This window comes from Octopus sinensis, linkage group LG9 (assembly GCF_006345805.1).
Source record: "Octopus sinensis linkage group LG9, ASM634580v1, whole genome shotgun sequence".
Taxonomy (NCBI): Eukaryota; Metazoa; Mollusca; class Cephalopoda; order Octopoda; family Octopodidae; genus Octopus; species Octopus sinensis.
In genome coordinates, this window is record NC_043005.1 from 27,613,610 (window position 1) to 27,631,444 (window position 17,835).

General features: G+C 40.7%; 1 protein-coding gene across 6 annotated transcripts in view; it reads left to right on the forward strand.

The window, feature by feature from the left end:
• LOC115215664 (85/88 kDa calcium-independent phospholipase A2) overlaps nucleotides 1-17,835 on the forward strand; it is a 100,144-nt gene that overhangs the window by 49,949 nt on the left and 32,360 nt on the right. For all 6 annotated transcript variants that reach the window (XR_005000612.1, XR_005000611.1, XM_029784924.2 and 3 more), the window contains 4 exons: nucleotides 2,365-2,555; nucleotides 15,474-15,570; nucleotides 16,316-16,501; nucleotides 17,296-17,411. Coding sequence is in view for 4 of the 6 variants with exons in the window: in XM_029784924.2 (XP_029640784.1) it covers nucleotides 2,365-2,555; nucleotides 15,474-15,570; nucleotides 16,316-16,501; nucleotides 17,296-17,411 (590 nt within the window). In the remaining 2 variants the exon portion in view is untranslated. The remainder of the gene's footprint in view (nucleotides 1-2,364; nucleotides 2,556-15,473; nucleotides 15,571-16,315; nucleotides 16,502-17,295; nucleotides 17,412-17,835) is intronic.

Consider the following 17,835-nt stretch of genomic DNA (forward strand, 5'->3'; position numbering starts at 1 on the left):
TCTTCAGCAGAAAGATACACAGAAAAGAAACACAGAAAGAAACATATATATATATATGTGTGTGTGTGTGTGTGTGTGTGTGTGTGTGTGTATCAAATGAAAAACAGGACACATAGGATTTTGCGGTACATATGTTTCGGGCTTTATTGAACAACTTATTCCTATATCAATGCATAATTGATATAACAGATAGATCAAAAGCCTTCTTCAGCTGCGTACAATTACCACACCAAAGACATGTATCACATTATAACAGGTTTGAGAAAAAACCGAGTTTCATTGGGAAAGTAAATCCTCATAGGCGTACATGGTATTGCGAGACTCCAAAACAAATCGACCATACCGTTTTTTCACTCAAGTGAAAAAATGGTATGGTCGATTTGTTTTGGAGTCTCGCAATACCATGTACGCCTATGAGGATTTACTTTCCCAATGAAACTCGGTTTTTTCTCAAACCTGTTTTAATGTGATACATGTCTTTGGTGTGGTAATTGTACGTGGCTGAAGAAGGCTTTTGATCTATCTGTTATATCAATTATGCATTGATATAGGAATAAGTTGTTCAATAAAGCCCGAAACATATGTACCGCAAAATCCTATGTGTCCTGTTTTTCATTTGATACATATATCCTATCACCTATGCCACTAACTGGCATATACAGGTGCTTACATTTATCAAGTATTCACCCTGAATTTATTATATATATGTATATGTATATGTATATATATATTATATATATATATATATATATATATATATATATATACACACACACACACACACACAGAGGGTGCAATGGATAAATTGTCACCATTTTATATTTTCAATTTCGCACAAGCACATTGTTTTTGATATTGTCAATTACACAGTATAGCAAAGTCAGCTGGCCACCGTCTGTGAGAAAAACAGCACCATGACACAATTCACATTTGGAAACAACATGCTGTACTGCTTAGCATTCATGCCAGAAGCTCCACTACAAACATTTCAGAGTTTTTGGGTGTCAATCTGAGGGCAGTGCAGTCTGAGGACATGTAGCCAAGAATGCTAAAGATCAAACATCCAGTCAACATCATGGTGTTTAGAATGATCACTGGTGATTGCAATGTTATGCATCCGTTCATCTTTCCACACAGCCTCAGACTCAACACCGAGGCTTACATCAAGTGCCTGGAGAAGATAGTGCCACCCTGGGTCAAGAGGGTGGCTACTGGAAGACCTTATGTCTGGCAACAGAACTCTGTATCATACAACACAAGCAGGAGAACCTAGTCATGGCCATCAGACAATTTCTGTGACCACATCACCCCTAATATCTGACCACCTAACTCCTCAGACTGCAACCCCCTTGATTATTATGTGTGGGGCACAGTTGAGTGACAGACCAACAAAACTCCTTGTAACACCAAAGATGAACTGAAAGCAAGGATTATGGCAGTATTCACCAACTTAAACAAGACAACGATCCAGAAGAGTTGCAGGAGATTCCAAAGTCATCTGGAGGCCATGGTTGAAGCCAATGGCGATTTTATTGAATGAATTTACTGTTTAGTATTTCAAGTTATTTTAATGTAATTTTGGTAAGTATATCAGTTAAAATGAGATGTCAGTGTTATTTTCATTTTTGTGTAATTTAGACAACAATTTGTTCACCCCGCCACTCTGTATGTGTGTGTGCGTGTGTATGTGTGTGTGTGTGTATATATATATATATATTTATATATATCTACATATATGTTTATGAATTTGTGTTTTAAGATTCTTGATGTGAAACTGTGTGTTGAAGCAGATATTGTATTTCGCAATGGTCATTTTTTTGTTTTATAGTGCATGTGTTTATTAGGCAAAATAAAAATGACCATCCCAGTATACAACAATATATATTGATTGATTGAATAAATGTGGTGATTAAACTTTAACTTCTATATTATACTATAGAAGACAGTAGGGAATATAATTTTTGTATGACTTAATTGATTGGTTACTGTTTAGTTACATATTGAGGAGTTGGTTGTAATTTACTTATTCAATTTATTTATTGATACGGTTGTACATAGTGTAAATGTGTTTGAAAGTTGTGGTTTCTTTGGTATGTTTGTTCCCAAACAACACTTATTTTAGTACTGTTGACACCACTGGATTGAATGGTACTGCCCAGGTGTCGAAACCATAATGATATCCATGGGGCAGCCGATAATGGATATATGTTGGATTGTTGGTATGGCTGTTTTTATATATGTGGAATAGTATCATAACACATCCTTTCAATATAGTGTTGTACGTATGTATGTATACACACACACACACACACACACACTCTCTCTCTCACTCTCTCTCTCCATTCATTCCATGATCTATTGCAGTTGTTCAAGGATTATTCTGCAGCCAGTGCCATTAACAAAAAGAACAACAATGGTGAGACACCCTTCTTTCATTGTTGTCAACAAGGGAGTCTGGAGTGCACTCAGGCTCTTCTTGATATTGGAGCAGATCCCTATCAAATGAGTCATGGAGTCGCTCCCATCCACGTAGCCTTGAAGAGGGGAGATTCCAAGTAAGACCTGTTGAATTCTTATTTATTGCATTTTAGGTTTGGAGAATTAAGATGACCAATGGATTAAGTAACATTACCATTTGGTCTGTTCTTTTTTTGTTTTGCTTGCTTCAGTCATTTGACAGTGGCCATGCTGGAGCACCGCCTCTAATTGAACAAATCAGCCCCAGAACTTAGTCTTTGTAAGCCTAGTACTTATTCTATCGGTTCCTTTTGCCGAACTGCTAAGTTATGGGGATGTAAACATACCAACATCTGTATCAAGCAATGGTGGGAGGACAAACACAGATGCAAATACATATATATATATATATATATATATATATATATATATATATATACATATATATATATATGTATATTGGCAGGGCTGGCCTGCTAAGTAGCCGGCCAGAATGCTAGAAATAGATCATAAACGATCAAACTACAAGGGAATCTGACTCCTCAGATTTTTTGAATGCTGGACTACTGGTTTTAAATTGATATTAAAATTAATATTAATTTATCTCCCTCAATTTTTAAATATTTAAATAAATACGTTCCCTAGTAGTAAGCTTTACCCGCAGTGAATTATTCACTGCAGCCCTTCGCTTCAGGAGTCTCTTAGCGCGCCGGAACCAAGACATTTGAAATTTTATTCCCGATGTAATCAGTAAGACTAAGCACGTGTCTGTCTTGACACAGAGAGCTGGGGTTAGTCTTGTGGTTTGCATCTCGAGGACCGAATGTACTGAAGAAGTCACGGACACTTGAATTATGCAAGTAATTCTTTTGTTAAGACCGAAACCGAGGTATGCATTTAAGTCTGTTTTTTATTTAATTTTTCATATGTCCTGCCCGCCAAATTTGGTTCTGGTGTTCGCTGAATTCTTCCTCTAGAGAATTTCCCTTGTAGTTTGATCGTTTATGATCTATTTCTAGCATTCTGGCCGGCTACCTAGCAGGCCAGCCCTGCCAATATACACATATATTTGAATTTTCTCTGACTCCTCAGATTTTTTGAATGCTGGACTACTGGTTTTAAATTGATATTAAAATTAATATTAATTTATCTCCCTCAATTTTTAAAAATTTATATATATATATATATATATATATATATATATATATATATATATATATATATATATACATATATATACATATATATATATACATATATATATATATACATATATATATATCTCTGCCAGATCTGACTGGCCTGGTGCAGCCTTCGGGCTTGCCAGACCCCAGTTGAACCGTCCAACCCATGCTAGCATGGAAAGCGGACGTTAAATGATGATGATGATGATATATATACATCATCATCATCATCATCATCATTTAGCGTCCGTTTTCCATGCTAGCATGGGTTGGACGGTTCAACTGGGGTCTGGGGAGCCCGAAGGCTGCACCAGGCCAGTCAGATCTGGCAGTGTTTCTACAGCTGGATGCCCTTCCTAACGCCAACCACTCCGAGAGTGTAGTGGGTGATTTTATGTGCCACCGACACAGGTGCCAGACGAGGCTGGCGAACGGCCACGCTCGGATGGTGTTTTTATGTGCCACCGACACAGGTGCCAGACGAGGCTGGCAGACGGCCACGCTCGGATGGTGTTTTTATGTGCCACCGACACAGGTGCCAGATGAGGCTGGCAGGTGCCAGACGAGGCTGGCAGACGGCCACGCTCGGATGGTGTTTTTATGTGCCACCGACACAGGTGCCAGATGAGGCTGGCGGACGGCCACGATCGGATGGTGTTTGTTGCGTCCCCAAAGCACGGAGGCCAGTCTATGCGGTACTGGCTACGGCCACGTTCGGATGATTTTCTTGTGTGCCACCGGCACTGGTACCACAAAGATACAAATTCCATTTATGTTCATCTATTTTGATTTGTTTTGATTTGATTTGATTTTCACTTGCCTCAACAGGTCTTCACAAGTGTCACAAGAAGGAAGGTATGCACAGGTGGACTGTCTACGTCGCCGGGTCTTCGGATGGTGTCTTTATGTGCCACCGACACAGGTGCCAGATGTGGCTGGCGAACGGCCACGATCGGATGGTTTTCTTGTGTGCCACCGGTACTGGAACCACAAAGATACAAATTCCATTGATGTTCATCTATTTTGATTTGGTTTGATTTTCACTTGCCTCAACAGGTCTTCACAAGTGTCACGCGTGTCACACACTTGCCTCAACAGGTCTCCACAAGTGTCACACACTTGCCTCTGCCTCAACAGGTCTTCACAAAGTGTCACACACTTGCCTCTGCCTCAACAGGTCTTCACAAGTGTCATAAGAGGGAAGGTATGCACAGGTGGACTGACTACGTCGCCGGTCTTTGGATGGTGTTTTTATGTGCCACCGACACAGGTGCCAGGTGAGGCTGGCGAACGGCCACGATCAGATGGTGTTTGTTGTGCCCACAGCACGGAGGCCAGTCGATGCGGTACCAGCTACGGCCACGTTCGGATGGTTTTCTTGTGTGCCACCGGTACTGGAACCACAAAGATACAAATTCCATTGATATTCATCTATTTTGATTTGGTTTGATTTTCACTTGCCTCAACAGGTCTTCACAAGGGTCACGCGTGTCACACACTTGCCTCAACAGGTCTCCACAAGTGTCACACACTTGCCTCTGCCTCAACAGGTCTTCACAAGTGTCACACACTTGCCTCAACAGGTCTTCACAAGTGTCATAAGAGGGAAGGTATGCACAGGTGGACTGACTACGTCGCCGGGTCTTCGGATGGTGTCTTTATGTGCCACCGGCACAGGTGCCAGATGAGGCTGGCGAACGGCCACGATCGGATGGTGTTTGTTGTGCCCACAGCACGGAGGCCAGTCGATGCGGTACTGGTTACGGCCACGTTTGGGTGGTTTTCTTGTGTGCCACCGGCACTGGTACCACAAAGAATACAATTCCACTGATGTTCATCTATTTTGATTTGTTTTGATTTGATTTGATTTTCACTTGCCTCAACAGGTCTTCATAAGTGTCACAAGAAGGAAGGTATGCACAGGACTGACTACGTCCCAGGTCGGGGCCACGGGTTATGGCCTGACTAGTCTTGCCGGGTCTTCTCATGCACAGCATACTTCCATAGGTCTCGGTCTCTAGACATTTCCTTAGTGAGACCTAAAGTTCGAAGGTCGTGCTTCACCACCTCGTCCCAGGTTTTCCTGGGTCTACCTCTTCCACAGGTTCCCTCCACTGCTAGGGTGTAGCACTTTTGCACACAACTATCTTCAGCCTTTCTTGTCACATGACCATACCAGCGCAGCCGTCTCTCTTGCACGCCACAACTGACGCTTCTTAGGTTCAGCTTTTCTCTCAAGGAACTTACACTCTGACGATTATGAACACTGACATTACACATCCATCGGAGCATACTGGCTTCATTTCTTGCGAGCTTACGCATATCCTCAGCAGTCACGGCCCATGTTTCACTGCCATGTAGCATGGCTGTACGTACACATGCATCATACAGTCTGCCTTTTACTCTGAGCGAGAGGCCTTTTGTCACCAGCAGGGGTAAGAGCTCTCTAAACTTTGCCCAGGCTATTCTTACTCTAGCAGTTACACTTTCAGCACACCCACCCCCGCTACTGACTTGGTCTCCTAGGTAGCGGAAGCTATCAACTACTTCTAGTTTGTCTCCCTGGAACGTGGCAGAAGTTGGTCTCTGCATATTTCCAGTGTTTATTGCTCCTGAGCATTTGCCACAGACAAAAACTATTTTCCTAGTTAGCCTTCCTTTGACATTGCTGCACCTCTTATGTGTCCATAGCTTACACTTGGTGCATCTTATAGAGTTTCTACCTACACCTTTTTTACAGATCGAGCAGGGCCATCTACCTGAAGGCGTTTGTGATTGATCTACCTTCCTACTTATTAGAACTTTGGTTTTGGCTAGGTTGATTCTAAGGCCCTTCGATTCTAATCCTTGTTTCCACACCTGGAACTTCTCCTCCAGTTCTGATAGTGACTCAGCAATTAGAGCAAGGTCATCAGCATAGAGGAGCTCCCAGGGGCAACCTGTCTTGAATTCCTCCGTTATTGCCTGGAGGACTATGATAAATAGGAGGGGACTGAGGACTGAACCTTGGTGGACCCCAACCTCTACCCGGAATTCTTCACTGTACTCGTTGCCCACCCTCACCTTACTAGCAGCGTCTCTGTACATGGCTTGCACAGCTCTCACCAACCATTCTTCTATCCCTAGTTTCCTCATTGACCACCAGATAAGGGACCGGGGGACCCTGTCAAAGGCTTTCTCCAAGTCAACAAAAGCCAGGTACAAGGCTTATCTTTGGCTAGGTATTTCTCCTGCAGCTGTCTTACCAGGAATATAGCATCAGTAGTACTTTTCCCTGGCACGAACCCAAACTGCATATCATCTAAGGTAACTCTCTCTCTAATTAGTTGGGCTACAACCCTCTCCGTAACCTTCATTACCTGATCCAGCAGCTTGATGCCCCTGTAGTTATTTGTCTCTAGGGCGTCGCCTTTACCTTTGTAGCAGTTGACTATTATGCTGCTACACCAGTCATTGGGTATGACCCCCTCGTGTATCACCTGGTTAACTATACGGGTGACTAAGCTATAGCCGACACCACCAGATATTTTGAGCATCTCTGCAGTAATTCCTGATGGGCCTGGGGCTTTCCCTGTTTTCATGCTTCTAATTGCCTTATCTACTAAGGAACTGTTAACTCGGATTGCTGGTCCCTCTGTTGGGTCGACATTCGGCAGACTCTCTTTATCCCATTCATTTTCTTCATTCAGCAACCTATCATAGTGGCGTCTCCAAGTCTCTCTCTTTGCACCCTCATTAAGTGCAAGTGAACCGTCCTCCTTGCGAACACATTTCTCTCCTACCACGTCACGATTCTCTCTCACACACTGTCTTGCAACACGAAATACCTCAAGTCTTTCATCCTCACGACGCAGGACATTGGCAAATTTTTCCTTCTCTGCTTCCCCTCTGGCTAGATAGACCTGTCTCCTGGCTTCCCTTCTGGCAGACTGATACACTTCCCTGCTACCACCGTTCTTCCAGGCCTCCAAGCCTGTTTCTTTTGTCTAATAGCCCTGTCAACAATATTGTTCCACCACCACGTTATTTTGGGTCTTAAGGGGACTTTGCACCAGCCACAGATCTGGTCAGCGGCTTTCAGCAGGTTGTCCCTCAGAAGCGTCCAGTTGTCTTCTACCCCATGCGTAGCTATACTCCCTTCCATTTCGTCTAAAGCTTCAAATAACATATCTCTAAATCTCTGTCCATTCGCAGGGTCTTTAAGCTTCCAGACCCTTCTTCTCCATGTTGGTCGTCTTCTAGTCGCCCTCTTAGTCCTGATCCTAAAGTCACTAACTACCAGTCTATGTTGTGGGGTGCATTCTTCACTTGGGAAGGTTTTGGCATTTATAAGCAGCCATCTTTCCCTTTTTCTGGCAAGGATGTAGTCGATTTGGCTAGTATGCCGGCCCGATCGGTAGGTGACCAGGTGGCTTGTCGGTTTCCTAAAGTTATATATATATATACATATATATACATACATATATATATATACATATATATACATACATATATATACATACATATATATATATACATATATATATATATATTAACAATTGAGGATAAAATCTTTAAAAGAAATTATCAGTAGTCAGCGTGAAAAACCTCGTAAGAGAAAAAATTCGTAAATTCTTCCTCTTTGAAAATATTCATTTATATTATATTGAGGGTACTACTATTCGTAGATACCAACACGCTAAGAGGGACCAATGCGGTCAAAACTACTAAAAATAAACAAAATTTTACCGAATGCAAAACTTCAAAACACATCATTTTAAAAAAGATTCAGTTACATATCACATGTGATTTCGCATTTAATGCAGAATATGCATTTCATGTTCATCAGTGCAACAAACTCAAGAAATATAAGAGAAAACATAACATTACAAGCTCGATAGCCACCGTAGAATTCGTCGTAGCATGTACGAATGTTTATCTTTACATATCTATGAAAATGGCGGGCTTATTCGCAATGCATTTCGGTAACAAATTGTCTAGTCGGAATAAAAATTCAGTATTGAACTATTCCGGTGAAAAATATAAATTAACAATTGAGGATAAAATCTTTAAAAGAAATTATCAGTAGTCAGCGTGAAAAACCTTGTAAGAGAAAAAATTCGTAAATTCTTCCTCTTTGAAAATATTCATTTATATTATATTGAGGGTATAAGAGCCCATGGCCAAACTTAGGAGCCTCGTTCGATTTGTTTTGCTCCGCCTCTGTTCTGTTTTTGTTTTTTCCAACGGATTTCCTATTTCTTCCTGAAGAGAAAGACACAATATGGTCTCCTTATTCAATCGGAATTTGGTAAATTGTGCCTTTCGAAACAGGTGTAGAATGCAATAAAACGATTTCTGTTCAATCTTCGTTCAACTCCATTTCTTCAATTCACTAAATATATATATATATATATATATATATATATATATATATATATATACATACATATATATATATATCAACATTATCATCATCATCATCGTTTAACATCCATTTTCCATGCTAGCATGAGTTGGACGGTTCAACTGGGGTCTAGGAAGCCAGAAGGCTGTGCCATGGCCATATATATATATATATATATACACACACATATATATATATACTTAAATATATAAATATACATATATATATATATATATATATATAATAAATATTAGGGAATAAATCCAAATTTACAGGGAAAAAATCAGATTTAGGATTAAATCCAATTTTATAGTAAAATATTATAAAATATTATTAGAGACAAAACCACTATTTTGCAAAACAAACAAGGAAAGACTTAATCAATACATAAAATTTTAATAAATAGTCAAAAAAACCGCCACTACAATTGTTTCTTGTCTTGATCGACAATCTTCAGGTGGACTTCCAATAAGTCAGTTTCAAATTATATATATATATATATATTATATATATAATATATATATATATATATATATATATATATACATATATATATGATGGGCTTCTTTCAGTTTCCGTCCACCAAATCCACTCACAAGGCTTTGGTCGGCCCGAGGAAGACATTTTCCCAAAGTGCCACACAGTGGCACTGAACTCAGAATCGTGTGGCTGGGAAGCAGGATTCTTACTAAGGTTTTTTTTTTCTTTCTAACTAAATAATTGCATCCTATTTTTTATAGCTCTATCTACTTCAAGTCCCACTGTTCAAAACAAATTATCCAACCCATTCAGTTATATCTCAGTGGGTAATCAGAGTCACTAAATATGTGAATTGGTTTATGTGTTAGTGTTAACAAGTGCTTTTTCTGTTATTCATTGTGTATAGATTTAATTCGTTAGGGTTAATGACTCAGCTTCTATTATCCTTGCTGATACCTAATGTTACTACTTTTGACAATGAGACACTCCTCTTTCATTATTGTCAGAAAAAGAGTTTAAAATTCTTACAAGTGCTTTTTGTTACTGAGGCCACTGCAAAGGGACTCCTGAACTTATTGCTATCCTTAGATAGGCTGTCATAGTCTGAATCAGCTCCCTTTTCCAATTTCTATTCTCTTAGAGTGGTGCAAGACTCTGTCCTTCCATTTTTAGAATGGTTTCTATCACTCGATGCTGTTCTTGATGACAACCCCTTTATATATTGTGCTTGATGCCTTTCATCAAAGTACCACAAATATGTGGCATGTATCTTCATTATTACCTTTAAATCCACTTTTCAACTTAAGTCCATCGACTAGATGCCCTTCCTGATGCCAGTACTTTGCCTCTTGTAACATACACAGTGAAAATGTACATTATTATCTATTTCTTTATTGACCACAAGGGGCTAAACATAGTGGGGACAAACAAGGACAGACAAAGGGATAAAGTCAGTTACATTGACCCAAGTGCGTAACTGGTACTTTTTTAATCAACCCCGAAAGGATGAAAAGTAAAGTCAACCTTGGCGGAATTTGAACTCAGAACGTAACAGCAGATGAAATACCTATTTCTTTACTACCCACAAGGGGCTAAACACAGAGAGGACAAACAAGGACAGACAAACGGATTAAGTTGATTATATCGACCCCAGTGCATAACTGGTACTTATTTAATCGACCCAGAAAGGATGAAAGGCAAAATCGACCTTGGTGGAATTTGCACTCAGAACATAATGGCAGACGATATACCGCTAAGCATTTTGCCTGGTGTGCTAACGTTTCTGCCAGCTCGCCGTACATTATTATCATCATTTAGCATCCATTGTCCAGGCTGGCATGGATTGGACAGTATGACCAGGGCTGACAAACTGGAAGGCTGCACCAGACTCTAGTCTGATTTGGTATGGTTTCTATGGCTGGATGCCCTTCCTAATGCCAACCACTCTGAGATTGTAATGGGTGCTTTTACATGCCACCAGCACAGGGGCCATTTACATGATATTGGTATCTGCCACAACTGCGATTTTACTTGGCTTCATGAGTCCTCTTCTCAAGCACAACATAATGCCAAACGTCCCAGTCATTGCCTCCACGAGGCCCAACACTCAAAAGGAGCTTTTCACATGCCACAATTCTAAAATTATTATACTTCATTCATTTGTTCATTTTATGTTTGTTTTTCCATGCCAGCATGGATTAGATGAATGTATTAGTGAGGCATTGTTTTAAGGTTGGATCAGGCGGCGAGCTGACAGAAATGTTAGCACACTGGGCTAAATACTTAGCAGTATTTCGTCTGTCTTTACGTTCTGAGTTCAAATTCCACCAAGGTCGATTTTGCCTTTCAGCCTTTTGGGATCGATAAATTAAGTACCAGTTGCATATTGAGGTTAATCTAATCGACTGCGCCCAAAAATTTGGGGCCTTGTGACTAGAGAAGAAAAGATTATTTAAAGGTTGGATAAGGCGGCGAGCTGGCAGAAACATTAGTACGCCAGGCAAAATGCTTAGCGGTGTTTTGTCTGTCACTACATTCTGAGTTCAAATTCCACTGAGGTCAACTTTGCCTTTCATCCTTTTGGAGTCATTAAATTTAGTACCAGTTGCATACCGGGGTCGATCTAATAAACATACACGTGTGTGTGTATGTTTGTGTGTATATATGTATATATGTGTATGTATGTATATAAATATATATATATATATATATATATATATAGAGAGAGAGAGAGAGAGAGATATAGCATTAGGTAATATGATGTGCCCGAGAAGACCTGTTGAGTCAAGTAAAGTTGAAATCATAGCCATGGCTAGTGCCACCTGACTGGCTTCAGTGCCACTGGTATGTGATAATGCTCCATCCAAACATGATCGATGCCAGTGGCACATAAAATGCTCCATCCGAACATGGTTGCTGACTGGTGCCTGTGCCATTGGCACATAAAAAACACCCACTACACACTCTTGGAGTGGTTGGCATTAAGAAGGGCATCCAGGTGTAGAAACTTTGCCAAATCAGATTGGAGCCTGGTGTAGCCACTGGCTCTCCAGACCTCAGTCAAACTATCCAACCCATGCCGGCATGGAAAGCGTACATTAAATGATGATGATAGATTCTCCTGTCAAAGACAAAGTATGAGTGTTCAGCTTATGGCGAATGCTCTGCGCAAATGATTTGTTTATAGTGACCAAATTCAAGTGCCACACATTAGCTCTCTCCTTACATCAAATTGACATTACCTGAACAGGTGCACAGTATACCACACCTCAGGTGTCAAAGTGATCCCAGAGCATTTTGCTGAAGAACACAATGCACCACCCAGTCTAGGAATTGAAACCACAATCTTACAATTGTGAGTGCAACACCCTAACTACATATATATATACACAGTGGGCTTCTTTCAGTTTCTGATTAACAACTCCACTCACAAGTTTTTGATTGGCCTGATTGGTCTCGGAAGGAACTTCCCTAAGGTGTCCTGCATGTGGTATTCAGTCTGAAACCATGTGGTTGGGAAATGAACTTCTCTCATTGACACAACCAACTGTGATCGACTGGATGAGTATTCTTTGGTGTGCATTAACACAAGAGGTATCTGTGGTGTACAGGACAGAAAACAATGCTTGTGTGTGATGCATATGGAGGATGAGAGCTGTAGGCATAAGTTCCAAGCTTATATCAGTGGAAATAGTTTGTTGTTGAAATTTGGGGTCTGTGAATTGTTTGATGGTTTAAGTGTCAGGTTCAAGTAACGTGTATAAGAAGAAATTGGGTCATGAATTGTGAGCCATTGTATTCATTATGTCGAGTGGCACTTATTCAATTCAAGTTGATTAACAAACAGCTTGTGTTTCCTTTGTTTTTTTCTTTTAATCTGAATAGCTTTTTTGTTTTATCTACATATTATTGATGTTATAATCTATGGCTTTACTGCAAGCAGTTCATGTTCTTCCATTTTCCGAGCTGTTTTTTGGAAGATGACACTCCTGTGTTGCAATATTCTTTGATTTGGCTGTGTAAAAATTGATATATTTAGTATAATGGCTAATGTATGTATTGTTTTGAGAATAAGAGTTTGGTGGAGGAAATTCAGAGAGCTATTACCTCTGTTGGCAACAAAAGGCCCCTCTCGACTATGCTCAAATGGTGCTTTTCACATGCCACTGGCAGGGGACCAGTCAGCCAGCATTGGCATTGACTATGCTTGGATGGTGCTTTTTACGTGCTACCAGCATGGGAGCCAGTCAGGTGGCACTGGCAATGATCAGGCTCAAATGGTGCTTTTTACGTCTCTACATATCTTCTCTTCCTTACATTTCTGCTTCATATACTATGATTGCCTTTCACTCTCCAATCTTGTCCCCTTGGCCTGGTGCCACTGTATCATTGCTCTCTGCTTGCCCTGACCTGTGCATTCTACCCACATGCCTTGTCTCACTCTATTATTGCCATCTGCTATCCCCAGACCTGAGTGTTCCACCTACATGTAACAAGAAAACTTTTCCTTTACTCTACCCCAACAAACCAATCTACATCTCTTCTCTGTCTTGCATTTCCTCCTTCATACACAATGCCTAGCTCTCATTCCTCAATCCTGCCCTCACATCCCTGTTCCTCTGTATCATTGCTACCTAGTAGCCCCTCCAACTCTATATATACCCAAATATTTCAACACTTACTCCCACTTTTTAATTGCACCACCTTCGCAATATCCTGTCACTTATATTATGGCATTTGAACCTTACGGGTTTGCCCTGGCATTTGCCACTATCTATACCTCTCTCTTCTTTTACTCAACCATGTCATTTATACTCTGATCCCCATTCTTTGCTAGTATGCCCGGCATTTTGCCACCATCCCCATCCTGCAGTCTCCCACTCTCTCTCTCCTCCTCCTCCTGCACTTCCCTCAGGTTGGGCAACCATGTATTTTCTTTGCAGTAGCACACCTGCTTCTGTCTTCATTCTTGATCTCTCTCTCTCTCTCTCTCTGTGGCCAGGTAACCTTGTACTTCATCTACAGCAAGACACCTGTATCTGTCTCACTATAACCTTTTCATCATCACCTTCTCATCCCCTCTTAAAAGTTATTGTCTTGCATGTACTTGGTGACCCTGTCAGTTCAGGTGCCTCTTAAACGCACCCGGCCCACACTGTAAAGTGGTTGGTGTTCAGAAGGGCATCCAGCTGTAAAAACCTTGCCAAAACTGACCTTACCTGTGCTTGTGCCACGTAAAAAGCACTAAGTCCATTCTACTGAGTGGTTGGTGTTAGGAAGGGCATCCAGCTGTAAAAATCCTGCTAAAACAGTCACAGAAGTCTGGTGCAGGCTTCAGCCTGGCCAGCCCTTGTGGTACCATCCCACCCCTTATGGTACCATCCCACCCCTTGTGGTACCATCCCACCCATGCTAGCATGGAGCACAGACATTAAATGATGATGATGATGGTGATGGTGATGATGATGATGATCTTTCTTGAAATGGAGTTTTCATCTAGAAATATTGAAGCTAATTGCAAGGATTTTATTTACAGAGACTAAAAGAAGCCTATTGTGTTTGTGTATGTGTGTGTGTGTGTGTGTGTGTAGCCATATCCTGACATCACATACAATGACATTTGTTTCCAGTCTTTTGTGAAAAATATGTCTGGCCATGAGGAGATATTAACTTGTTTGGAAAGACATGATTGTTGTTGACAGGAAGAACAGTCAATTGTAGAAAATCTGCATCAACAGATTCTGTTTGACAAATGCAAGCTTGGAAAAGTGGACATTAAAGTGGTGGTGGTGGTGGTCATTATGGTGATGGTGGTGGTAGTAGCGATGGTTGTTGCGGTGGTGGTGGTGGTGGTGGTGGTCACGGTGCCGGTTGCGGTGGTGGTGATGATGATGGTGGTGATGATTGCGTGTGCATAGACATAGCTGTGTAGTAAGAAGTTTACTTTCCAACCACATGCTTTCAAGTTCAAACCCACTGCATGGCACCTTGAGCAGGTGTCTTCTGTTATAGCACCAGGATAACTTATGCCTTTTAAATGGATTCATAGACAAAAGCTAAAAGAAGCTTGTCACGTGTGCGTGTGTGTGTCTGCATCTGTGTCCCTCCCTCCCACCACTCCTTAACAAGTGGTGTCACTTTATGTACCTCCCCATAATTTAGCAGTCCAACAAAAGAGGTCAATAGAATACATACCAGACTTTAAAAATGCATGTACCAGGTTCAATTTGTTCAACTAAACCCTTTGAGGCAGTGCTCCAGCTTGGCTATAGTCCAGTCACTGAAACAACTAAAAGATAAAAGGTGCCTGTATGGGTTATTTATGTGTTGAAATGTTATTTGTGTAATATTTGTGTGATATTTGTGTGTTAAGATAAAAAGGTGTCATATTTGTGTTATTTGTGTTTATATTTCACATTAATTGTGTATTATTTCTAGATGTTGTAGCCTTCTCTTTATGTTTTCAGTTTGATTGAATTACTGTGCAACTTCGACAAGAGGCTGGCCTCTCAGCAAGACCAGAAATACGGAGGCTTCCCAATCCATTGGGTACAAAAAGAAGAGGTTGGCTATACTTTCTTTTGTTTCTTTATTTCTTCAACCTCAGTGGGATTCTTGTGGTTTTCAAAAACAACTGTACTTACAGACTCAAGTGTGGCTATGTTGTAAGAAGTTTGCTTCCCATCCACATGGTCTTGGGTTCAGTCCCACTGTGTGCCACCTTGGGCAAATATCTTCTACTATAGCACTGGGCTGGATTTGGTTCATGGAAACTGAAAGAAACCTATTGAGAAGACGCATCAAGCTAAGCAAAATCACTGTCATCTATCCATACAGGCTGGTCCTTTACAGGTGGTGGTGCCACATAAAATGCTCTTTCTCTCTCTCTCTCTCTCTCTCTCTCTCTTCTCTCTCTCTCTCTCTCTTCTCTCTCTCTCTCTCTCTCAATTTTGATTCTTATATACTCCCCCACCTTCTCCCATACTTTAAACCTTTGTTCCCGGACATAAAAGCCAAACCCCATCCCTCAGTGTTTATATTCTTGCGAGCTGCAAGTTGACCTCAGTAGTGCTGCATTTGGTATGCAAAAAGCACCCATCACAGACTGTAAAGTGGTTGGCTTTAAGAAGGGCATCTGGCCATGGAAACCCTGCCAAAGTAGACGATCAAGCTTGGTGTAGACCTGAGAACCATCAGACCCTGTCAACCCATGCCAGCAAAGACCGTGAACATTAAATAATGATTATTATGATGGTGGTAGTGGTGGTGGTGATGATGATGATGATGCATTTTCTTTCTCTATTTTCAGCATATTAACATTCTGAGGCAATACGGAGCTGACATAAATGTCATCAGTACTTACAATTCTCGCTCCGCTCTCCACATAATGTTGGAGAAGCACCGCTACAACTGCGCCATGACTTTACTTAGTCATGGCATAGATGCCAACTTGAAAGATAAAGATGGTAATACAGGTCTTCACATTGCGGTTGAGGTAAGTCACCATTTTGAACCATGCCTTGTGTTAAATGTTTTTATATTCTGAGTGCCAAATCTGTTTTATTTTGTGTGTGTGTGTGTGTTTAGGCTTTGTGGGGAGACTTAGGCAGTGTTCTAACCTGAGTGAAATCTCCAAGGACACTGTTGATGATAACCTATCTGGGACTGCTCCAGTTTCTTATGATATAAAACTTCCTTATTTACATTTGACGCCATATGTCATGGGTATATGGCGAAGTGGTTAAGAGCACAGGCTACTAACCCCAAGATTCTGAGTTCGATTCCAGGCAGTGATCTGAATAATAATAAGAAGAATACCATCGGAAAAATACCTTAGGATTGAAAACCCAGGTTCAAAATTCCCCTAAGACACCTGATGAAGGCTGGAGAGTACATCAGCCAAAATGTTGTGTTAACAACAGACACGATGAGGACAAATATCCGTCAAATGTAAATAATTCCTCCTCTATATGTTTGTGTGTCTGTGTTTGTCCTCCCAACATTGCTTGACAACCGATGCTGGTGTGTTTACATCCCCATCACTTCGTGGTTCGGCAAAAGATACTGATAGAATAAGTACTAGACTTACAAAGAATAAGTCCTGGGGTCAGTGTATTTGACGAAAGGTGGTGCTCCAGCATGGCCACAGTCAAATGGCTGAACCAAGTAAAAGAGTAAAAGAATATATATGTATGTATACAACATGTGCACACACACACACACACACACACATTAATTCATGTATCATGTGGTCAAGTGCTAATGAAATATTTTTCTGTGTTTCTCAAGCATCAAAACCTGAGCATGGTGAGAGCTCTGGCAATATTCGGGACTGATCTGAACATTCGTAACAATCAGCGGCACACTGCAAGACATAAAGCTGCTTTACTGAAAAATGATAATGGGTATTTATTACTGATTCCTTACCATTTAAAAAAAATTTATTAATATTGGGTTGTCCAGAAAGTTTGTGCCGATTTATAGTAGCTTACCTTTTGACTTATTTTAGAACATGGTTGAGTCCATAAAATAGGGTTTGACTACACCTTCATTTAGAGCACAGTTTAAGCTATCTTTTCGTAGAAGAAGGTTTATATTCCTATAACCTGTGCTAATTCTTTAACTCTTTAAAATGGAAGATAAAGATAAGAAAGTTCATTTTTGGCACTTGATGCTTTGGGAACCAGACAAAAATTGCTGCAGCTCGACTGGGATATGTTACCCTATCGTTCATATTCACCAGATATTGCTCCTTCGGATTTCCACTTATTCAGGTCTCTGCAGAATAGTCTTAATAGTAAAAATTTCAATTGCTTAGATGACATAAAA